General features: G+C 39.8%; 1 protein-coding gene across 2 annotated transcripts in view; it reads right to left on the minus strand.

Annotated features, from left to right (window-relative positions):
- The window catches only part of DOCK11 (dedicator of cytokinesis 11), a 192,151-nt gene that overhangs the window by 65,576 nt on the left and 100,546 nt on the right, over positions 1–26,029 (minus strand). The window contains exons 20-32 of one of the 2 annotated variants that reach the window (XM_037989079.2): positions 25,495–25,618; positions 21,257–21,378; positions 20,690–20,776; positions 19,230–19,319; positions 13,169–13,287; positions 10,512–10,581; positions 10,299–10,424; positions 9,303–9,374; positions 8,239–8,385; positions 4,496–4,579; positions 3,558–3,669; positions 3,029–3,067; positions 560–738 (exon numbers count right to left, since the gene is read on the minus strand). In XM_037989079.2, coding sequence (XP_037845007.2) covers positions 560–738; positions 3,029–3,067; positions 3,558–3,669; positions 4,496–4,579; positions 8,239–8,385; positions 9,303–9,374; positions 10,299–10,424; positions 10,512–10,581; positions 13,169–13,287; positions 19,230–19,319; positions 20,690–20,776; positions 21,257–21,378; positions 25,495–25,618 — 1,371 coding nt within the window. The remainder of the gene's footprint in view (positions 1–559; positions 739–3,028; positions 3,068–3,557; positions 3,670–4,495; positions 4,580–8,238; positions 8,386–9,302; positions 9,375–10,298; positions 10,425–10,511; positions 10,582–13,168; positions 13,288–19,229; positions 19,320–20,689; positions 20,777–21,256; positions 21,379–25,494; positions 25,619–26,029) is intronic. The other variant, XM_037989080.2, reaches the window with a different exon arrangement.

Genomic DNA, 26,029 nt, shown 5'->3' on the forward strand with positions numbered 1-26,029 from the left:
GTCACCCAGGCTGGAGTGCAGTGGCACGATCTCAGCTCACTGCAACCTCCGCCTCCTGCCTCCCTGGTTCAAGTGCTTCTCCTGCCTCAGCCTCCCAAGTAACTAAGACTACAGGTGTGTGCCACCACGCCCAGCAAATTTTTGTATTTTTAGTAGAGATGAGGTTTCACCATGTTACCCAGGCTGGTCTCAAACTCCTGGCCTCAAGCGATCCACCCACCTCAGCCTCCCAAAGTGCTGGGATTACAGGCGTGAGCCACGTTCCCAGTCCTAAATGGTATTTTTAAAAACCTAATGATTTGAGGCTGGGCACAAGAATCGCTTGAACCTGGGAGGCAGAGGTTGCAGTGAGCCGAGATCATCCCACTGCACTCCAGCCTGGGTGACAGAGTGAGACTCTGTCTCCCCCCCCCAAAAAAAACAATCTTGTGATTTGAAGCAAAAATAAATTGTCCTCAATGCTTATATAATGTTCCTTGCTAAAAAAGCTTCATCTTCTATAAAAAATCATAGTAGAACTTTACCAGTGTGATACTGATGACTGCATGGATATCCTTACCTTGTGCTGGTATCTTGTGTCAAATGCATGTTTTATCAAAAGATTCTTTATGACAGAGATAGCCGTATATCTGATCTCATAATTGTCCTGAAGAGCAATGGAAGTTTCCCTCAGAAGTAGACCAACCAAGAAGTGATGCTTGCAATACTCATCTGATAAACTGTATTCAAGATTTGAATCTGCAGTACAATGACATTTAAAACCCATTTATGAAAATATTCAAAAAATGATAATAATTAAAATACTGTATTATTTAATAATACGTGATCATGCTAGCAAGAGCTATAATTTTTATTATTAATGATTCTGAGCAGTTCTTTTATCATCTAGAATAAGCATGCAAAATTTACAAGACAGGAGCACTCATATTTTGGGCTAGATGATAACTTTAATGATCGTTTCAGTCAGGAAGAAAGTCCCTAGATTTTTTTTTTCCCCCTGCATTCTTTTGAACTCATAGAAATCTTATGATAGAACCTACAATAAGATAATTATATATTTTGCAACGTTTTAACAGATTTCTTTATAGCTGAAGAGATTTTGTCACAACTATACATTTGAAAAATTCTATACAATAATGCTTGACTTACTTATCCATTTATACTTATAAAGTGGGAAAAGACAAACTAAACAACTGAATAGTCTGACAGTATTGACTGTTTCAGTAAATATTATATATTGGGCTGAAAATATACATGGGACATAAGAACAATAAGGAAAACAGTCTCATTCCATTCCAATCCATCATCACTCAAAAACAAATATTTTATATCAGAAAATAATCACTTCGAACTATGTCTTTCCCTTCTTTTAAGATCCTCAGTCTATTTTATTTATTTATTTATTTATTTGAGATGGAGTCTCACTCTGTTGCCCAGGCTGGAGCTCAGTGGCACAATCTCAGCTCACTGCAACCTCTGCCTCCCGGGTTCAAGCAATTCTCCTGCCTCAGCCTCTGAAGTAGCTGTGACTATAGATGAGCACCACCACGCCCAGCTAATTTTTTTTTGTATTTTTAGTAGGGACGGGGTTTCACCATGTTGGCCAGAATGATCTCGAACTCCTGAGCTCAGGTGATCTCTCTGCCTTGGCCTCCTGAAGTGCTGGGATTACAGGAATGAGCCACTGTGCCTGGCCTAGATCCTCAGTCTATTTTAAATCTCAGATGTTAATATCATGGTTGGGACTTGCTTTATAAGTACTTATAGGGGATTGTGATCAGGTTTAGTAATTTGTTTGTTTGTTTGTGACAGTCTATCTCTGTCGCCCAGGCTGGAGTGCAGTGGCGCGATCTCGGCTCACTGCAACCTCTGCCTCCCAGGTTTAAGCAATTCTCCTGCCTCAGCCTCCCGAGTAGTTGGGACTACAGGCATGTGCCACCATGCCGGGCTAATTTTTTGTATTTTTAGTAGAGACGAGGTTTCACCATATTGGCCAGGCTGGTCTCTAACTCCTGACCTTGTGATCCACCCGCCTTGGCCTCCCAAAGTGCTGGGATTACAGACGTTTGCCACCGTGCCCAGCCAAGTTTAGTAATTTCTATGGAAGATTTCTGCTATCTTTATTTCCTCTCCAGTACTATTTAATTAGATAGGCCATGAAGCCGAAGAATATGTTTTCTATTTCTCTTTTGGCCTGTTCAGCACTTAATATAATGCTTTATATTCAGCTGGGACTTAATAAATGCTGCGAGTAGTCCAATTTAATCCTAAATCCTGATGATCTGTCCACCCCTTCTTTTTCCTGACTTCCTCATAGTTATAAATAAATATTGGGTGAAGTATATGAGCTACACATGCTCAGAATCAAGTAAGGGGGTAGTTGAATAGGAGTACTATGGTTTAAAAATATTTTTTCTCCATCTTCACTGGCTATAATTCCATCACTAAAACCACCACTCAGCAAATACTTCTACACAGACCAAGGCAGATTATTTTCTTCCTGCATTGGTCCTGCTTTTTTGTGAATCCCTATCACCTTCTACGCATAAGGGCCAGGACTAACAAAGGTGGCTTTATGTGAGTAGATTTTACAAATGGTAATCAATTTGTTACTTTGGTGATCTGAATAAATCCAATCAGGTGGTTTCATCTACACCCGCAGAATTGTGGCCAAGATATCATTAAACAGCATCTAAGAGACAGAGGAAAGCCTGAGAGAGGTCACACACACACACACACACACACACACACACACACACACACAAGTAACTTCCAGTTCCCCATTCATGGCCTCTATGCTGGCTTGCAGCAGGAACTTGTGTTTTGAAGGAAGATGTTTTAAAGTTGATTTCTCTAGCAACACTCAATTTTATTTTAAAACTAAAACACACTGCCTCCTAGATTTTCTGGGTACTTGGCTAGGGAGGATTTGAAAAGCAAACAAAGCCCCCATCCATCTTAGCAATTCATCAAATCAATTGTTTTCTAAAACAGCAAGCTAATTTAGAGTGAACCGAGTTAAACCTACCTACTGAAGTCAAACGGTCCACCGCAAATGAAAAAAAATCTAATTAATATATGAAAAGAAAAGGGACAAATAAAAAACATAGTAACATAAGAATAGTGCTATACAACAAAGCATTCAATAAAACTAGCAATGGAGATAACTGAAGGCATTTCATAAATTTAGCACAAACATGTTACTGTTTTACTCTACCTTTACATTTTTTGATGCTTTGAGGAGAAATGCATTTACATGTCTTTTTGTTAATTTAGTCTTATACAAGATCCCAAACACTACTACAGAAAGTAATTTCACTAGTATCTGACATCTGTGTTTAAGCAGCAATCTATTAACACACCTGATTTCTTCACACTATGAATATTATTACTGATATTATGAAGGAAATGCAGAAAAACATTAATGGACTTCAGATAGCAACAATTCTGAATTTACCTTCAAGTTGACTGGTTCAACTAGAAAACATTATACTACACTAGCGCTAGCAAAACATGGAAAAAAACAAACTCAAATGATGGAAAATGCAAATACATGCCTTGAACCCGCTGCAGTTTAGGTTTTGCAAATGCCATTGGCAAGTTCAGAGGAATGTAATGTTCGTGATTGCAAATTGTTTGCAGAAATTCAAACTTGTATTCAGCCAGAACCTAAATGGAAAGAAATGATACATTAGCTCATATTTAGTAGGCATTTGCTATTTTAAGAATTTAATACAGCGCATTATTTTTCACAACAGAAGTGCTTAGTATTCTAAGCATACCTTGAGATGCGACCTGTGCAGGAAAGAGTTAACATAGCAGGTCCAAGACTGCTATCCTTTAAAAGGCCTGCTTGTTGGCTGGCATCTAAAAAATGAAATTTTGAAACGTTCCCTACATGATAAGTTGCGCCTTCTGTGTCAGCCTGCTTAGACTGTTTGTACAAACAATGTGATTTATAGTGAACACCTGCTTTGCTTTCCTTTCTGAGAGTCTGGAATTTTGACCAGCCTCCAACACATAATCAGCCCTCAATAAAACCCCTCAACTCTGAGTTTTAAACAGGCCTTCCTTGAACAGGAATATTGCACACTTACAAGTGCATTTTCACTGCTAGAAGGAGGCTGTGCTCTGTGAGACCCTTCACAGGAGGGAAAGAGTTCAGAAAGGCTGCATGTGGATTGCTACCCACCCCATTTGATGTCTTTTCCTTTCCCGATTCAGCTGAGTATCCTCATCATATCACGCTCATGAATCTTAGCCATCAATACAGCTATATGTTGAGTCTGTGAATCCTTAGAATGAGCTATTGAACATATGGGGGGTCCTGGGGACCCCAAAACACAGTCCAGTATTCCTTGCTTTTAAGTATGTCTATACTCCAAGTACCTAAATAAAAACAGCAGTTCCTAATCCCCTAGAAGAGAATAAATGTCACTTTTGGTCTTATGCTCAGATGTCTGACATCCACTATGATCATGTCCTCATAACTTACCTTAGGATCTTTGGGACTGAATCCAGATATATAGTCATTTATTAAATTGAAAATAAATCCTCTATCCATTAGTGTCAAACAGCGCTATAGGAACCAAAACAAAACTAAGGGTTAGTTACACAATTCTAAAAGTCTAAATTTAAAAAATGTAAAGTTTTAAAAATTCAAAATTGGTTCCACACAAAAAGAAAGACATTTTTGTTTTTATAGATAACTGTCTGAGCTTCAGGTGACCTTAAAGAAAAAGATAAAGGGCAAGTGGCATCACTGGAATTGGGACTGAAGGGCGTCAATTATACAGTTTTCAGAATAAGATGTATATATAGCCACACACACAAATACACATTTATCTATACATATACACACACACATACACAGACACACATACATATCTGTAATCTATTCAGCTACACTTCCTCATTTTGGTCAACTCCCAAAGCCCAAGTGAGTTGACCTCATTTTGGTCAACTCCCACTTCCAAAGGGAAGTGTAAGGTAGTCTGTTAGCTGATGAAAGTGAGACTTGCCTGTGTAAATATTAATAATTCAGACCAAAAGGGTTTTTGTGTTCAGTGAAGTCAAGGCGTAAAACCTCCCTTCTCTGTGACAGCCCTAAGTTATTCATATTTGCCTGCTGTCATTCTCCTAGTTAAGGCTCTCACTACCTTGCAACTGAAAAACTGTAGTTAACCTCCTCAGTCTTCATGTCTCTCATGACTCCATCCATCTGCTTCCAGATTAACCTCTAAGTCCCAGCCCTAATCGTGTCATTTTCCTGCCCCAAAGCTTCCAATAGTTCCCTATTGTCTCTAATATAATTTCAAACTCCTTAGCTTGGCATTCAAGAACACTCACAATCTTGTCCCAACTTAATTGTCCAGCTTCATTTGCCAACAGATTTCATTGACTTCCTTTGACTCTGTCTCAAAACATTAAAAAAAAAAAAAAAAAAAACACAGAGAGAAAGAGAGACAGGCAGAGTCTTGCTCTGTCACTCAGGCTGGAGTGTAGTAGCACAGTCATAGCGCACTATAGCCTCAAACAATCCTCCTGCCTCAGTCTCCCAAGTAGCTGGGACTAAGGCGGGCACCAGCATGCTCAGCCATCATTCACTTATTTTCCCCTCGAGATGCACTGTGTATTCCCACCTCTAGGTCTTTGACTCATGCGACACCTAGCAAGTCTATCGCTACTTCTATCTGATCTTGTTCATTCTTTAAGGTTCTCATGAAATCCCATCTTCCTTAACTACATTGGTCCATGGATCCCTTTAAACACTTTATTCAGTATTAGCTTGTATTTTACTATTTTCCTGTCATCTCACCTAGACTGGACAATAAGAATGATCTTTTCCTTTATATCCTTCATAGTGCCTAGAATATTTCTGTGAAATCCAAATAATTCAATATTTGATTAACCAGCTACCTGCATCTTGCATCTCATACTCTCCTTTCCACTTCTGCGGCCACTGCCCAGGGTCAGACCCTCATCGCCTGTCATCTGGATTACTGAGTTAGGCTCATATTTATTTATTCCAGCATCCAACAAACATTTAGAGGATCTACTATGTTTGAGACAATGTATTACATTCTAGAGAAATACAAAGTGGAATAAGGCATGGTCCATAATCATGTCTAATAGTGAAGACAATCACATAATGAAAACATAGTGTACAATAAGAAGTGCCATAGAACTATGTAAAAGACAGATGAACAACAGAAGGGGTGATCAACACTGCATGGAAAGGCCAGAGAAGAGCTGAGCCTAAAAGATAAGTGGATTGTGCCAGGCGGACAATTGGTTTTCTAATCAGTTGCCTGACTCGACTCGGGTCTCTTCCTCACTTCATCTATCATAACAGCAAGAAAAGTATCCTCCGAAGTATTTGGTGTTGCTCCATTGCATATGAATCAAAGTCCAAATTCCTTAACCTGACATTCAAGGCCTTCCGTTACTGGCACCAGATGGCCTTTCCAGCTCTTTCTTCATACTTCCTAAACTCATCACACAATGAGTTTTCACTTGTCCCTAAATAATTTTTGAACATGTAAATTTCATCTTTGCTCAGGGACCCTCTAACTGCAACATGCTCAACTCTTGTCCTGGGGAACTCCGCACTATGCTACTTGTTTCATGCTGCCTGGTCATAATCTCTCTCTCCCTTTCTAGTTTTTCTATAGTATTTTGTCTGTATTTCTGGTGTTACTGTTATCACCTTTATCTTGCATATATATTCAAATTTGACCACTAACACGGCCTCTCACATCTTCGAATTGCCACACAGAAGACAAGCCAATGGGCCAGGCGCAGTGGCTCACGCCTGTAATTCCAGCACTTTGGGAGGCCGAGGTGGGCAGATCACGAGGTCAGGAGGTCGAGACCATCCTGGCTAACACAGTGAAACCCTATCTCTACTAAAAAATACAAAAAATTAGCTGGGCATGGTGGCGGGCACCAGTAGTCCCAGCTACTCGGGAGGCTGAGGCAGGAGAATGGTGTGATCCCGGGAGGCGGAGCTTGAAGTAAGCTGAGATCACGCCACTGCACTCCAGCCTGGGCGACAGAGCAAGACTCAGTCTCAAAAAAAAAAAAAAAAAAAAAAAAAGACAAGCCAATGTTTGCTGACTTGAATTAAGTAAATGCTGCTACTAAACCAAAACTGTTCTGTTCCCTTTACATAGTAAACTTCAAGTTTAAACTCCAAGTTTAAACTCCATGGAAGAAGCTAATGTTCTACATTTCAGAAAGTATGTGCTCCCATTTAAATAAGCATTTAAACTATGTTTAAAAACACTGTGTGCAACAAGCAACACTTGTCTTCTGACTAGGCCACCTGTATGTGTCCTCTGATTTAATCAACTCATCATTTCAATGGGGGATGGGGACAAATTTGCTGTGATCAGTTAAGCTAAAAGATACGGCTTTTATCCAAAAGAGGCAATAACAAGTGTTGGTGAGGATGTGGAGAAAAGGGAATCTTCCTACCCTATTGGTGGGAATGTAAATTAGTACAACCACTATCAAGAACAGATTTGTTTGTACTTCTGGTATGACTGTTACCACCTTTATCTTGTATATATAGTTAAATTTGACTACTAAGATAGCTTCTCACATCTTTTCTTGTTTTGTTTTGAGACGGAGTCTCACTCTATTGCCCAGGTTGGAGTGCAGTGGTGTGATCTCGGCTCACTGCACCCTCTACCTCCCGGGTTCAAGGGATTCTCCTGCCTTGGCCTCCCAAGTAGCTAGTGGCGCCTGCCACCACACCCGGCTAATTTTTGTATTTTTGGTAGAGACGGGGTTTCACCATGTTGGCCAGGCTGGTCTCGAACCCCTGACCTCATGTGATCTGCCCACCTCGGCCTCAAAGTGCTGGGATTACAGGTATGAACTACTGTGCCCGGCCAGCCTCTCACATTTTTGAATCGCCACATAGAACACAAGCCAATGCCAATGTCTTCTATGGAGGTTTCTCAAATAACTGAAAATAGAGCTACCATACAATCCAACATTCTACTCTTAGGTATATACCCAAAAGGAAGAAAATCAGTGGATCAAAGAGATATCTGCACTCCCATGTTTGTTGCAGTACTGTTCACAATAGCCAACGTTTGTAAGCAACCTAAGTTTTTCAATAGTCTTATGAAGACCTAGCTGAGTCTCTAGAAAGTGCTTAATTTTTTTCTTGGGCTTCCTGTCAATGAAGAGGAGTTCCTTACCACATTCCAGCTGCCTTTAACTCACCTTCAGGAAGCTAGCCAAACTATAGTTCACATTTCTGGACTCTTCGGGAATCTCCGCATACCGAATAGTCACATGGGGAATTACTGCAAGAAGCAGTGAATGTAAGACATGATGATATGTCTCGGGAAATCTCTGGCCTCGGGGAAGCTGAAATGAAATAGGCACAGAAAAAAAGTCAGACTTCCAAAAGGTCTAAGTTGCCATTTTTACTTTCAAACACATTCTACAAATAAATAAATCTTAAAACTGATGTACAATTGTTCTCCCAACCTAACAATGACATCACTAGTTCAAGATGTACTTGACTCTCTATAATTACAGGAACTATCTGGATCTCTAATAATCTACCTGACTGAGGTTATCAGCAAGAATGGGTTGTTCTGCCCCAACTTTGGAATATCATGCTTCTGAGTTACAGACAAATCCCAGTTTTCATTCCACTTTTTTCCTGACACACAAAGTACGCATGCACTTCAATTTCAGTAAACGTATTATATAAATTCTGATAAAAAATAATTAAGTATAAGGTAAATATTTTGTACTTCACAAGTCTTAGCTTTATGATTCCTATGAATAAGAAAAATTGTTTTACCTTTCAAACAATTAAAAATTACAACAAATTGTATATATCACATTCCGGGATCATATCTAGTGCATAAAGTGTTTGTAACACTGCACGTGCATGGGCAAATGCTATGTCTGATTTAACCCAATGAGTCTTCTCAAGAGACATTTTTAAGCCATAAGACAAAGGCAAAGATTCAAAGGTAATGAGTTGTACATGGCAAATGATTATAGGAAAGAATCTATGTGGAAAAGTCTCTGCAGATTAGATGGTGAGAACATATCAACTGCAAGACCTCAGATTTACGCAATACATCCATTATTTTTGTAAGCAACATTGAAAAAGCTAAGCACTCGGAGCCTTTAAATATAAAACAGGATTTGCATGGCATGGCTATCTGAGAGTAAGATTAGCTTTTTTTGTCTACATCAAATATTATTCTTATATATACAATTATCATTTGCCAACTGAAAGTTATTCTTTACCTTAATTTACTTACCTTAATCTTATTCTCTTCCAACAAGTATGTGGCCATCGACTTTGCAATTATTTCAAAGAAAAACCATGAGTACTAAAAAAAAAAAAAAAAAAAAAAAAAGAAAAGAAAATCTTTAACTGTTACCAAATCTTTGAAGCTTAGCAAAGTTTGACAAATCAATATGGGTCTTGTCTTTGAATTTTACTAACATTTTCAAGTGATCCCAAGTCACTATCAAAGTCTCACAGAATATCTGCAAATGGTTTTAGCAAAAAGGTACTATTGTACTTCAGGGTTGACTGGTAATATACAAAGGAAGGATGGGAACCTTTGTCCCACTGGGGAGTATTTTATCCCCACCATTGTTTCTAATTGCCCACACGTGGTATTAAGAGCAAACTAACTTCTAGTTTATCTTGTTACCGCTTTTAAATGCTCAATGAATCTTATTACCACCTGCACCTAGCTTGGGCCCCAACCCTGCCCTTGATGTGACATTTGTGCAGCCTAGATGTTTGCCTACGTCATATAATTTGAAGAGTAGAGAGAAGCCTCAATCAGATATACTCCAAGATACTCGAAATTCTACCATTAATAAAAGAAGTAATAAAAATAATGACAATAATAACAGCTATAATTTCTTGAGTGCCTACGACGTGCCAGGAACCATGTGTTGAATGCTTTACTTATATTTTAGCAATGAGGATTTGGAGGCTCAGAAATGCTAAATAACTGGCCCCAGGTCACAAAACTATTTTGTGACGGATACAGGATTCTAACTCAGGTCTATCTGATCCAAAAGTCTTTCTTTTACACATTTAAATGAGGGCAGGGGGTGGGTAGCTGGGGTGAAGAAGGTTCTGTGGAGAACTTCAGGAAAAGGATGCATGGGCAAAGTGGTGGGGAGAGGACGGGTCACACGTGAAACTGATGAAAGACTAGAAGCAAAACGGGAGGGTATCAAAAAAAAGTGTGTCTATGGCTGCTTTCGTTCCTTGTTGTGTCCTGTGTTCGCACCTTTAGCAATTTGTTTATTGATAAAAAATCTGCAGACTGTTTCAATATAGCTATCATCGTAGTAGCCAGGGTTTCATGTATCAGCTGGGCCTGAGGAGCACTCGGTTTTTCAGGTCGGAAGCTATACTACAAATAAACAAACAAAAAAATGAACTGTAAGACAAAATTGTCACATAAAACAAATTGCTCAGAAAGAAACTTTACTCCACAAACCTTTATGAATGATCTTAAATAACTATCCAAGCCTTCTTCGTGGCACTTTGATACAATATGTAAGAGAACCCTGAAACGACATTCACAAGAGTCAGCATGTCATACTATAATGAATTACCATATTTTGATTCTTAAGATTGTCATGTGTAGCCCCCACAACATCTAACACTGCCTAAATAATTAAAAGTGAGATGACTGCATTAAATATAATGGTGATAGTTTAGGTGTACCAAAGATTTCAGCATCTATCATGCTCGGGTCTTATAAAATATATTTCCTAGTTCAAAAGAAGGATATTTAATTTGACAACCCAGATGTTATGTCTGTTTCTAAATCTCTGTATGTGCCTGAAGCATGGTGGTAGCTACTATGCAGTAAAAGACTTCAAATTAGATAAATATTGAGATACCATCTAGTCAGAATAAAAGGAAGAGAATAGAAAGACACAATGAAGGCCAGGCGTGGTGGCTCATGCTTGTAATCCCAGCACTTTGGGTGGCCAAGGCGGGTGGATCATGAGGTCAGGAGTTCGAGACCAGCCTGGCCAACACAGTGAAACCCCGTCTCTACTAAAAATACAAAAATTAGCTGGGTGTGGTGGCGGGCACCTGTAATCCCAGCTACTTGGGAGGCTGAGGTAGGAGAATCGCTTGAATCCGGGAGGCAGAGGGTGCAGTGAGCCAAGATTGCACCACTGCATTCCAGCCTGAGCGACAGAGCGAGACTCCACCTCAAAAAAAAAAAAAAAAGGAGGCAAGAAAGACAGAGAGAGAGAAAAAAAAAGGAAAGAAAGAAAGAAAGAAAGGAAGGAAGAAAGGAAAGAGAGAGAAAGAAAGGAAAGAAAGAGAGAGAAAGAAAGAAAAGAAAGAAAGAAAGAAAGAAAGAAAGAAAGAAAGAAAGAAAGAAAGAAAGAAAGAAAGAAAGAAAGAAAGAAAGAAAGAAAGAAAGAAAGAAGGAAAGAAAGAAAGAAAGAAAGAAAGAAAGAAAGGCAGGCAGGCAATGAAAAGCATGTCAACAGACAGGGAAAAGGGAGAGCTGGGGCAGGTGTAATGATATGAACTATAATTGGGGTAAGAGACTAGCAGTGTCCTCAAAGTTCAGCACATATAAGAAGCACCTGGTGGGTCCTTTGACTACATTGCTCAGCCCTTCTCCCAGAGTTTCTGATTTTGTAGGACTGGAGTGAAGCTCAATGATTAACAATTTCACTAAATTCCCAGGTGATACTGATGCTACTGGTATGGGAACCATGTTTTGAAAACCACTGGCCTTAAGTTTCTTCCATTTTCAACCACACTATTCCCAACAGCAGCAATGCACGCAAATGGTGTGTGGCTGTGGTGTGAGGTCTGGTGGAAGAGGTTGTGGCAACAGCAGAGGCAGCAAAGCAAGAAACTTCCAGCACTCAGCCCATAATTTAAGTATCCTGTTTTGATTTCAAAATTCAGGTGCATTGTGCATTCTACTCTACAATACATCCTTGTTTGTTTTCATATAAAAATAATACTTCCTTATTCTTTCAAGTAAAAATTGATGGCTTAGGGCCACATTCTGTTAACTATACATCCCTAGTCACCTGTGTCTATTTAAATTGATTAAAATTAAAATTAAACACAATTAAAAATTCGGTTCCTGCAGGGCGCAGTGGCTCACGCCTGTCATCCCAGCACTTTGGGAGGCCGAGGCGGGTGGATCGCCTGAGATCAGGAGTTTGAGACCAGCCTGGCCAACACGGTGAAACCCCCATCTCTACTAAAAATACAAAATTAGCCAGGCATGGTGGCAGGCGCCTGTAATTCCAGCTACTCGGGAAGTTGAGGCAGAAGAATCGCTTGAACCCAGGAGGCAAAGGCTGCAGTGAGCCGAGATTGCTCCATTGCACTACAGCTGGGGCAACAAGAGCGAAATTCCATCTCAAAAAAAAAAAAAAAAATCTGTTTCTCAGCTGAACCAGCCCCAGCTGAAGTGCTCAATAGCCACATGTGGCTGGTGGCTGCTATACTGAACAACACAAGTGTAGAACATTTACATAATTGGAGAAAGTTCAATTGGAACTTAGATATTTATCTTTTTAAATACATAAAGCAAATATTAATGAACATGAAAGGAGAAATATATTGCAATATAAAAATAGAGGATTTCAATATCCCACTTTCAACAATGGACAGATCAACCAGATAGAAAAGTAATAAGGAAATATTGGACTTGAACTACACTTAGACCAAATAGACCTAACAGACATATACAGAACATTCCATCCAACAGCAACAGAATATCCATTCTTTTCATGAACACACAGAATCGTCTCTAGGCTAGACCATGTATGTTAGGCCACACACCAAGCGTTAAGAATTTTAAGAAGACTGAAATCATATCAAATGTTGTTTCCAACCACAATGGAATGAAACTAGAAATCAATCACAGGAGAAACCGTGGAAAATTCAAAATAGGTGGAAATTAAACATGTTCCTGAGTCAAAAAAGAAAAGGGAAAATTTATAATATCTTGAGACAAATGACAATGAAAACACAACATACCAAAACCTATGGAATGCAGCAACAGCAGTTCTAAGAGGGAAGTTTCTAGTAATGCATACCTCTATTAAAAGATAAGAAAGATTTCAAACAGCATCTTGGTATTATAACACCGAAACTCACATGGTGCAGTTGATAGGAACGTCATCTTCATGAGTCATATTTGTGAGAACTCGGAAGAGTTGCATAAGAATTACAGGCAGAAACTGTATCATGACTTGGATCTCCATGGCATGCAAACACTAAAATCAAGTCATCATTAGTTATGAAAACAAACAGAAATATGATAAAATTTGCAAATGTGAAACAACAAAAAAATTAAGTAATGAAAAATACATTGACTAGCGTATAAGCTCAATTAAAAGTGAGCTTTCCATGGGATAGGGGGCTTTTTGTTAATCCACACCTCTATCTGGCACTCAGATTTTGTTATTTCATGTTAAATACTAAAGGTAATAAGTATAATTTGGATAAACAGTTTTTGGAAAATTGACAACTGACTCCTGGTAAACCAACACTCAATTCCCTGGGGCAGTGGGGAGGAACAGACATGTTTGGAGATGATACTGGAGATGCATCAACTAACCCCCAGGCATTCTGTATCTTTTGCAGGGGAAGGTGGGCATCAGTTAATCTGGTGACAAGTTAAGTGGAATTCAATAAAGAGTGGTTCTATATGTAATTGGCTGTACACCATTACCACTACAAAACGGAAGCACTTTTGCAGTCTAAGAATCTTATAATACATGTCCTTCAAAGTGCTAACACTCTGTCTCCAATGATAAGTGCGCTACGAACATCAAAAAGAAGAAAGGTGATCATATATACAGAGAAATTATACAAATAGTGAAAGTTGTTCAATTTCTTTCTTCTTTCTTCCCTTCTCTCCACATTCACTCACTCAACCAGTCAACCAAAAAAAGGAAACAAACCTTGCTGAGCATCTTTCTATATCAATTCAATGTGTAGTGCTAGGTGAAATAGAGAGGTGGATAAATCAAGTCTCTGTACTTAAAAAACTCATAAGTTCTCTTTCCCAGATTCCCTGACTCTTGCCACAATCTGTCTTCAAGACCTTCTAATCGATAACCAAAACAGTATAAATCATTTTCTCTTTAGCAGGTCTCTGTACCATTTCTCTTTACTCTCAATACATCCAACTCTCATTTCTAAATTAATCTTCCTCAAATACTCGTTACATTAGATCACCTCCTGCCAAGATTTTTTCGATGTCTCCCCATAGCCTATGACAGTGGTTCTCAACCAGGGGCCATTTTGTCCCCAACAGATTTGGCAATGTCTGGAAACGGTTTTGGTGGTCACAACCAGGGGGTGATACTGACATCTAGTGGTCAGAGGCCAGCAATGCTGCTAAATAGCCTATAACGCACACATAGACCCTTATGGACAAAGAATTATTCTACCCCAAAATGTCAATAGTGCCAAGATTGAGAAATCCTGGCCTAGAGTATTAAGATCAAGTTATTTCAGACCTAACTGGCATTTTCAGCCTAAACAATCATCACTGTTCTCTACAAGGCCAAACTGGTATCTCTGGTTTCTTCACTGTTCTTGAATATATCATTTACTTTCCTACCTTTGTGTCTGTTCATAGTTTTTAGCCAAATCCTGGCCACTCTTTCAAGGCAAGTACGAATCACCACTTCAGGGAAACCATTCATTTTCTCATTCGACAAAGGGAAAACAAATAAACTCCCGATAGCCAAGCACACCGAAAACAAAGGAAACCCAAACAAATAAAGGCCATGGTTTCTACCATCAAGTAGTTTGCAGTGTACAGGGGATAAAGACATGGAACTAAATAACTGCAATATCAACAGTAAATACCATGATCATGGGATATACAAAATTCACAAAGAAGCCACTGAGTGTGCAACTGAGTGTGCAAGTGGGTAGGGAATGTCTGGTAAGGCCTTAGAGATGGGAAAGGGTGAATGATAAATAGAATAGTGCCAGGTAGAAAACAGAGATGGGCATTCCCTGCTACCAGCAGCGGTCCTCTGTAATTTATTCTCAACATGACAGCCAGAGTGTTCTTTTTGAAATGCAAATTAGACATTGCCATCTTTCTGTTGTTAAAAACAAAACAAAACAAACTACTGCAAACAAAGAGCTGTCATAAGCTTCCATGCCTACGACATATCCTGCCTGTCCCTCCAAACCCATCACTTGCCATCCTCCCCCAACAATGCACACTGTACTGTAGCTACATGGTCTTTTCTTTTCTTTTTCTGTCCTTCAAACATGCTGATGTAAGGTGTTTACATGGCTTTACCCCCTAAAGTTGTCTTCCTCTCATCCTTTCAGCTTGAAATGCCATGTCCCCCAGTAGACCTTCCCTGACAACTCTATGTAGAGTGTACTTCCGGTCATGTTGGATCCCATTAACCTGCTCTTTTCTTCATGGCACTCGCTTATAATCTCTCTACCACAACTGGAAAAGGTATGCTGTCTAAACTGTTCCCCATTCAATTCATAGCATCCAGAACAATGTGTGGCCCATACTACACGATCAATAAATATTTGGTGACTTACTGAATAAATGAATAAAATAATAAACTAGGCTGGGCCTGCAATCCCAGCACTTCGGGAGGCTGAGGTAGGCGGATTACTTGAGCTCAGGAGTTCGAGACCAGCCTGGCCAACATGGTGAAACCCCGTCTTCACTAAAAATACAAAAATTAGCCAGGTATGGTGGTGCATGTCTGTAGTCCCAGCTACTCGGGAGGCTGAGGCAGGAGAACAGCTTGAACCCGGGAGGCAGAGGTTGCAGTGAGCTGAGTTTGCACCATTGCACTCCAGCCTGGGCAACAGAGTGAGACTGTGTCTCCCCCTCCCTCCCAAAAAAAGACAGGAGCCCTCTAGTCTATAGTAGTTCCTCAGTTCACCAAACCCTCAGCACTTGTACACCATATCACATACTGGATATTTCATCATATATTGCTTTGAACTATTAATTGTATTATTGACAGACTGTCATTTAACTTATGTGTGTCCTGTCTCTTCAGTTAGACTATAAGTTCCCCTATGGACAATAACCCTAAATTATTCTTCTCTGTAAGCCTCAAAGAACTAGGAAAATACTAAATATATAAGAAGAGCTCAAAAAGTGGATGGTAAATGAATTCTTGAAACAATGTCATTTATAGGAACAACAGATAGCAAGGTGTAGTAGAAAGAACATGGGACTCGTCATAGTCTCACCCCAGTTCTGCTACTAACCAGTTGAATGACTACAGGCAAGTCACCTCTACTTGGGCCCCAGCTTCCTCATCTGTTAAAAAAAAAACAAAAAAAAGCCTTGACTGGACGTGGTTGCTCACACCTGTAATGCCAGCACTTTAGGAGGCCCAGATGGGGAGATTACCTGAGGTGAGGAGTTCAAGACCAGCCTGGCCAACATGGCGAAACCCCATCTCTAACAAAAATACAAAAAAAAAAAAAAAAATTAGCTGGGCATGGTGGCGGGCGCCTATAGTCCCAGCTACTTGGGAGGCTGAGGCAAGAGAATCAGTTTAACCCAGGAGACGGAGGTTGCAGTGAGCTGAGATTGCACCACTGCACTCCAGCCTGGGCGACAGAGCGAGACTCTGTCTCAAAAAAAGAAAGAAAGAAGAAAAAAATCTTGAGAATCCTTTTCCGCACTAAGGTTATATAGAGGAGCTTGGCTATTTCTGAAATCACAAGGTATTTCATTGACTGCCACTAGAGGGAGAGCGTAGGTCATATAAATATCAGAAATTTCACATCTTCAAAAAAACAAATACGAGCGCTTTTCCATTTTAAGAATACCCGTATATATGAAAATAATGTTCTTTTCCATTCCACTTGATCAAAACTTTTATAAAACTTTCCCATGTGAAGAACAAGCATTAACAAAGCATTCATACATATTGAGGTACTAGACATTTACCTGAGGAAAGGATTTAAAAGTTAGATGATTATCATACCTTTTTGTTTGTTTGTTTGTTTTTGAGACAGGGTCTTGCTCTGTGGCCCAGGCTGGAGTGCAGTGGCATGATCACAGCTTACTGGAGACTCAACCTCCCAGGCTCAAACATCCTCCCACATCAGCCTCCCAAGTAGCTGGGATTACAGACATGTGCCACTATGCCTGGCTAATTTTTGTATTTTTTTGTAGAGATGGGTTTCACCATGTTGATCAGGCTGGTCTTGAACTCCTGGGTTCAAACAACCTGCCTGCCTGGGCCTCCCAAGGTGCTGGGATTACAGGCATGAGCCATTGTACCTGGCCTATAATACTTCTTAATGATGATTAAGAACATATAGCCATATAGCCACCACTTACTGTCTCCCTTCTACTCTTCCAACAGTGTGTTTTCTATATGGTAAGCAGAATGACACCTTAAAAACCAAAGTCACATCATGTCACACCTCTGTCCAAAGCTCCATAAGGCTTCCTATCTCACTCAGAGTGAATTCAAACTCCTCGCCATGGCTTATGAGGCCTTACTTGACAAGCTCCCAGCAACCTCCCCGAGGTAATGTCCTATCACTCTGTGTCCCAGCCACACTGGGATTCTTGCTGTTCCCTGAACACACCAAGCCAAGCTCCTGGGGGCCTTTGTACTTTCTGTTCCCAGCTCTCCCCGAGATATCCACATGGCTGGCACTCATTTCCTTTAGGTCTCTGTTCACATGTGCCTTTACTAGAGAGATTTTCTCTGGCCACTTTAAAACTGGGACCCCTTGTAAATCTCTGCTCCCCTTCATTGTGCTGGTTTTCCTTATAACAGTTATTACCATATGAGATGACATATATATTTATTCACTTATGTGTTTATTGTCTGTCTCAACAAGTAAGCTCTTTGACAATAGGGATATTATTTGTTTTCTTCACTTAAATTTCCAATGCTTAAAATGATGCCTGGCACATAGGAAGCACTAAAGGAATAAGTGTGGCATGAATGATTACTATCTGGCAGATGCTCTAATCTTTTTTTTTTTTTTAAACAAACAAACAAAAAAGCAGAATCTCGCTCCGTCACCCAGGCTGGCGCGATCTCAGCTCACTGCAACCTCCGCCGGCCTTCTCAGGTTCAAGCGATTCTCCTGCCTCAGCCTCCTGAGTAGCTGGGATTACAGGCACCCGCCACCACGTCTGGCTGATTTTTGTATTCTTAGCAGACACGGGGTTTCGCCATCATGGCCAGGCTGGTCTTGAACTCCTGAGCTCAAGCAATCTCCCTGCCTTGGCCTCCCAAAGTGCTGGGATTACAGGTGTGAGGCACCATGCCCAGCCCCATTATCTAATTTTAAAGTCTCACAACCATCCTACAAAATGGGCACTATTGTTATCACCACATGACATATGAAGAAACAAAGGCTCAGAGAAGTAACTTGGTCATGGTCAGTTATAGAGCTAGTAAGTGACATGTGGGATACAAGCTCAGTTTATTATTCCAGAACCCATATATTTGATCTCATCTCATATGACCTCTCTGAGAGAAATGAACATTTTTGTTCCTGAGTATATCATTAAGTAACAGCATATGTCCAAAGGTAAATCCTAAAGATGTGTGATTTAAAATAAAATTTCCTCAGACTTGCTATAGCTATCTTATTAAAGGAACAATTTAAAGAAAAGAGCCACTGTCAGGCAAATTATGACATGCACTGTAGTCCTAGCACACAGGCAAAAAAACCACATGTTAGGTCCTCTATACATGTGGTAAGACACAATATTCCAACACGCATAGAATATGTGTCTTTCGTTAGCCAGCCCCTTTCTTAGTCTATCACCCGTGGACACAAGAACCATTTCACATTTCATTCCAAGCCAAAGTGATTCCATTCCTCTGGCCCTTTCCCCCACAGCATCCTCCACCTTTATTGGCCAGTCAGCAGGAAGACAAAGGCCCTGAAAAATCAATTTATGGACCCGAAATAAACATTTTCATGAGAGTTTCAAAAATATGATGCTGCATTGTTGCTATTACATTTTCTTCCTAATGTCGCCACTCTGCTGTCTGGTTCTAAACAGCCACATGATGGAAAAATACATAATAGAAAGTATTCTCTTGAGGAAATACAGCCAAAAATATTTTAAACTGTCTGTTTGCTTTTTTTTTTCCCACACCAAAATGTGGCAACAGAAAGACAAGAAAAACAAACCTTTCGCAGAAAGCTGCTGTTCATTTACCTTTAAATATTTAATGAGCTCCCCTGGAACTTCTTTCGAGCCTGACTGAATCAGCTGGCAATGATGGAAGAATTTGTGCACATGCAGATCCTGGAACACAGATGGAAACAGCCATATGAAATTTGATTCATTATCCTCAAATGCAAGCTCTCTACCTTTCCCTCCTGCTGTATCTTGCAGACCTACTTATCCGGTATTTTAATGCCCGGGCTCAGCAGCTCTTGACCACCACACAAAGCAGCAAAACCAGGTAAATCTGGCATGTACGTAAGCACATGGGGTAGGCCACCATTTATTTATTTATTTATTTATTTATTTATTTATTTATTTATTTTGAAATGGAGTCTCGCTCTGTCGCCCAGGCTGGAGTGCAGTGGCGCGATCTCGGCTCACTGCAAGCTCCGCCTCCCGGGTTCACGCCATTCTCCTGACTCAGCCTCCCGACTAGCTGGGACTACAGGCGCCCGCCACCACGCCCGGCTAATTTTTTTTTTTATATTTTTAGTAGAGACGGGGTTTCACTGTGTTAGCCAAGATGGTCTCGATCTCCTGACCTCATGATCCGCCCGCCTCGGCCTCCCATAGTGCTGGGATTACAGGCGTGAGCCACCGCGCCCCGCCGGTAGGCCACCATTTATGCCCAACTAGCTAAACATTCATTTGATTCCGACTTTGACTAGTGTGTTCTATGAAGTTGGGCTGCTTCTCCATGTTAATGAAATAAGCAGAAATAAAGGTCTGAACTGAAAAACATACAGATAAATAAATAATAAAGATCTGAACTGATAAAGAAAAGATAGCAGCAGGAAGTTAGCAGAACAATAGTCTCAGGCATTCAATACCCAAATTTGCCATGGCACTTCACTGGCAAGGCAGTCCAACTGTCCTATGTGGAATCCATATATACTGATTTTGTAGACAGCATGGACTACATCAGGAACTAGAATAATGAAATGTGTGTTTTGACCTGATTCCCCTGACTACTACTCTGTGACCTTGGGTAAGTCACCTAACCTGCCTGAGCCTCAGTTTCCTCACCTATAAAATGGAGATGACGGTTTCACATTCCTTTCAGAGTTCAATGAGGCTCAAATCAGTTAATAAGAATAAAAAGATAGTGTAATTTGAGAGAACTATAATATTTGAGACAGAATGACTTTTTTTTTTTTTTTTTTTTTTTTTAAGAGACAGGGTCTTACTCTGTCTTCCAGGCAGGAGTACAGTGGCGGAATCACAGTTCACTGCAGCTTTGAACTTCTGAGCTCAAGCAATCCTCCTGCCTTAGCCTCCCAAAGTACTGGGATTATAGGCATGAGCCACTGCACCTGGCCAGATGTTATTATTAATGAGAAAATCTTGCAGGTCACATCTTCTCTAAGGCTGTAGGAATCAAATGTGGTCTATTTTAATCAAACAAACTCAAGTATAAAAATTGACAAAATTCAAACAACGCAACTTACTTGAGTGTAAATGGTAGATTCTAAGTGGCTTTTAATCTTCAGCAAAGGCTTTGCACCATCTACCCATTTAATATCCACGTTACATTGCTGTGAACAGAAAATTGAGTTTCTGTAACATAACAATGGATAGATGAACAACATATAATATCTTTATGCATTTAAACATTTTTTCAGAAATGAATGTATTAATTTCATACCAAGAGATTATTGGAGAAAATACCCTACCTTTAGAATAAATATACCATAAATCATTTTAAATTTCCAATCCTTTGCAGACTGATATTTTCATAAATTACAGTAAAATGAATTACTTAAATATTTTTTAATATTATGCACAAAATCTGAGCCCCACTAAAAAATTGTTATTAAAATCAACAGACATAAAATTACTTTGTCAAACTGCTACAAATTCTAAACATGCACATTTCATGTTTATTTTTGTTGTGGACCCGCACCGGCCCTCAGACCTCACTTTGAGTAGCATTGTACTAAACAATCGAGACCAACAGAATTCTATTTTTTGCACATTTAATCATGATTACTTCAACAAATGCAGTATTTTCCTACCTTTCTTGATTCTGCATCATTCAGATTCAAGTAGCCTGGGGGAAGATTGGCGGAAACTGGCAGCTGCTGCTCAAATGTGATGATTCTACCATCTTTCAGCAAAGGTACCCAGGCAAACCCAACTGCCAAGATAATAACCAACCGTGAGAAAGGAAATAACAAATGCAATCAGTAGGGGGCAGGGCAGGGTGGTGATGTCTCCAGGGAGTATGTGGGAGTTCAGGTGCTGGGCAACTGAGTACTGGGGAAGCAACCATGGGTTTGGATGAACTCTCAATCCCAGCCTGACCACTAACAAGTTATGTACTCTATTTCCTTGACCATAAAAACGGGAATAACAACACAAGAATCTTTTTCATCTTTTCATCTACAAGAATTATTGAGAAACCAGAGTGAGATGACATGAAAACACTTTAAAACTTTATAAGTGCATCAATATCATTATCTTTATGCTTTGGGAAATATTTTTGGTAGATTTATTTTTAAAAGGCTCAGATAGTCCTCATCCATTCTTACACTAAGAGTGCAGAGTCTCATGGCTGAGACTATTTCAGATAACAATCACATGTTCCAGAATTTCTTATGGCAACCCTAGGGTAAGGAACTGGAAAATTAAGGTCACAAAGTCACGGTTACACTCCATATTTATACGAGGCAGTAGGCATAAATCATTTAGTTAGGCAGAGTTTTCCTGATTACAGAAGGAAGAGGTATAGGTGGAGGTAGGCGAATGCAGCCAGGGAATAGTGTTTATGACTTGAATCTATCAAGAGACTTGAATCTATCAAGAGATTTTCCCCAATCTCTACATTTCTTAACAGTTCTCCCCAAAAGAGCCTTTTGGCTTTCAATTAGAAAACTCATCATGTTCTAGCTAAAAAAGCCAGAGCCATCTGTGTTGCTCAAGTTGAGTGGTGTCAGTATTTCCATTATAGAGATTACTCTGGGATTCAAGTGTTTATAACTCAGCTGTAAAAAAGCTTGCTCTGGACTGAGTTTTGGCATATGACAGAGGGTATTGGCTGGAGAACATTTTTTAAAGCCACTGCTTTCTGATTCTTTAAAATTCTTTGTGTGACTGTGTGTGTGTGTGTGTGTGTGTGTGTGTGAGATACTGTGAACACAGAAGTCAACACAAATCTGGTTAGAATGTTTTCATTTATGTGTTTAATTTGGCAAATGCTTTACTTCTTAAAAGGAGACTAAAACATTGCTTCTTTAAGTAGACTAAATGGCTTTCTCAGACTCTGAAATGTGCCTGATGGGCATCTTTACTAGTTCAACTACACAAATGGTTTACCCAGACCTTTTCTTTTATAAAAGGCAGAGGAAAGTAACATGAGCAGAAGAACCATTAGAAATGACTCTGTCAAAGTAGTTAAACTAAAAATTTGATGAATGAGAAAAGATTTCCAGCCCTGAAAATAGGAAAATGAAAGGAAAATCTATTTCTTGTTCTTATGCAACATTTTAAAATAGAAATTTTTATTGAGACCTCACATTCAGATATACCATACAATTCATTTATTTAAAGTGTACGTATCGCGGTTTTTAGTATATTTGCGAAGTTGTATCTCCATGACCACCACTTAATTCCAGAAATTTTCATCACCCCCAAAATAAATCCCATAGCCCTTAGAAGTCACTCCCCATTTCCCTCTTCTCCCAGACCCTGGCAACCGATAGTCTACTTTCTGTCTCTGTGGGACTGCTTAGGCAACATTTTTGTACTGTAAATGAATCAGAGCACAACCAAGCATGTCCCCTATTCAAAACTCATAGAGAGCACTTGGAAGCTGTAAAGGCACAATGTCAAGCACACCATCTGGCTCAAAGGTGGGAAGTCACTTAAAGAATGGACAGTTCAAAGTGATGAGTGGCTCACAGAATGACCATTTCATGCTCCACTGAGCATCTTGTCCACCTCTGTCTAGGATTTGGATAACGAATCGGTAATTTAGCTTTCAGGATGTACACATGGTCATGGGTTCTTATCATTCTGCTAGTTTTCTTCTCAATCCTCAAAGCCCCTACCCTGAACTAACTGCAATTTCTATGGGGATGAAGAACAGATCCACACTACCTGCAAAGGGAACTCCCTCATTTTCAGTTCTGCTGCCTGCTACTCCAATGTCTCACTAGCACCTAAAACTCAACTGATGTTGTCCCAAACCTGCCATCCCTACCCACAGTTTTGCTACTGGCAATGCCTTCTTTCCAACCACCCAGTTTTGAAACTTCATTGCTAACTAAATCATCTCTCTAATAGCCAATCACTTACCAGGTCCAATATGTTCTTCTTCTGCACTTCCCTTTCTCTCTGCCCACCCCGCACCCACCCCACTACTGCCATAGTGCGGCCTCTTCCTTTCCTGGACCTTTGAAATAACCCTCTAACTGGTTTTCCTTTCTTCCTCTTCCTGCTCCTACTTGCCTTGCCCATTATACTGCTGCCTGATTGGTTTTCCTGAAAAACAGCTCTAATGTTTAAAACTCTCCAATAATTCCATTGTGGTGATGGAATAAAATCAAATCTATAGCCTGGTATTCAAGGCTTTCCAAAATCTGAGGCCTCCTGTTCAACTTGACATCCTATGATCCCCCTCCTAGCACCCTGTGCTCCAGGCTTAGTGAACTACTTGTGGTTTCCTGTCCATGCTCCTTGATACTCTGCCTCTGTACAAGCTGCTCCTTTACCTCATAATCCCCTACATTCCTGCCATCGTTGCATTATTGAACCCCACCCAACCCTTTAAGGCCTCACTCAAACACCATCTCCTAGAAGCCGTCTCTGATTCTCAGCCACTCGTCCCTCCACCAGCTGAATAACTCGCTCTTCTGAGTTCACGTTGCACTACTTTCTTAAACACCACTTTCTATCTTGTATTATAGTTATTTACGCAGGACTCATTTCCCTTACTAGATCATATCCTCACTGAAGATGAGATCTGTGTTTGATTCTCCACTATATTCTCCAAAGTGCCTACTACAGTATCTTGTACATAATACAGTTTGAGTATGCCTTATCTGAAACTTTTAGGAACAGAAGTATTTCAAATTTCTGATTTTTTCAGATTTTGGAATATTTGCATTATACCAGTTGAGTATCTCAAATCCAAAAATTCAGAATATGAAATGTTCCAATGAGCATTTCCTTTGAAGATCTTGCCGGTGCTCAAAAAGTTTCCAATTTTGGAGAATTTGGGACTTGGGGATCTGGGATGCTCAACCTGTATGCAGAAATATTTGCTGAATGAATGAATGAATAATACAGACTAGCTGGGATCTGAATCTTAGGACATGCTGATGTTCATAAAGTGCTTGTGATACAAGCTATGTTCACAAGGCCTTCTATTTCTGCTAAGGATGCTACCCACTGGTTTACCTAAAGCCTTGCTGAATGGGCCCATGACGAGAGCTTCACTACTGAAGCTTATTCAAGTTTGTTAAATCAGTTATCTTCTCATTAGAACTAGTCAATCCCCCACCTCCCTCTGGCTCACAGATGTCCCTGGGTCTGGGCTCACTTCCCTCTTCCTCAGTGAGCAGAACTGGAAAATTCTGGTTGCTGGGCAATTCTACATAAAAGAAATAACAAAAATACTATATCGCAATATGTGTTTCTTTTTGAGAATAGCAATATTATTTTATGTTGCTTATAGTAGTCTAAGCACATTGGCAAGCATATGGACAATGATATTTGGTAGAAATGATACTAAAATGAACATATAATATGCATTTTACCAATGAGCTTTTAAAATTAGAAATGTGCTTGATATGGTTTGGCTGTGTCCCAACCCAAATCTCAATGTGAATTGTATCTCCCAGAATTCTCAAGTGTTGTGGGAGGGACCCAGCGGGAGGTAATTGAATCATGGGGGCCAGTCTTTCCTGTGCTATTCTCGTGATAATGAATAAGTCTCATGAGATCTGATGGGTTTATCAAGGGTTTCTGCTTTAGCTTCTTCCTCATTTTTCTCTTGCCGCTGCCAAGAAGTGCCTTTCACCTCTTGCCATTATTCTGAGGCCTCCTCAGCCATGTGGAAGTATAAGGTTCAATTAAACCTCTTTTTCTTCCCAGTCTCGGGTACGTCTTTATCAGCAGCATGAAAATGAATGAATACAGTGGTTTTTGGTCAAGGGAAGAAGTGGTCTATAGCATGATGAAAAGAGATTATATCCTGGACAATTCCATTTCAAATAACTGTAGGAGAGAGGCATTTAAAGAGTACACATACCTGGAGTTTCAACTGTGTCCTGCTTTTTGGTTGTCCCCTTTGTGTTAATTTCACAACTTACATGATAAAAAGTGAAAAGCAAATGATGTTTTTGATGTAGGTGAATGGGAAGCTCAATTTTAATCTGAAATGAAAGCAAAATTACACATGGCACTTTGTTTTCTCAAGCTGAAACTATCAGACATCATTTAGTTCAGTTTCATCATACTGCTCCAAAAATACTTCCTAAAGGACTGGCCAAGTGGCCAAATAGTATCATTTAAATATATTCCAAATGCTTTTCTGGTCAGTTTCAGTTTGACAGCAATATTCTGAGTTGTGAGAGTTGATTTATTACTTTTGCTGGAGAGTACAATGGATTCTCCTGGATTCAATTTTGCAGCATAATTTTCTAAAACACTAAGTCAAAACCACATCCTCACAGCCCAGGGATACTATGCAACTCAATCTGCATCAATGAATGCAACCCATTTAAAATGTACACTGAATTTGAAAGGCTACTTTTTTTCCAAGTTGTTGTTCTCTTTTGCATGAA

Source organism: Chlorocebus sabaeus, chromosome X (assembly GCF_047675955.1).
Source record: "Chlorocebus sabaeus isolate Y175 chromosome X, mChlSab1.0.hap1, whole genome shotgun sequence".
In the NCBI taxonomy this organism is placed as follows: Eukaryota; Metazoa; Chordata; class Mammalia; order Primates; family Cercopithecidae; genus Chlorocebus; species Chlorocebus sabaeus.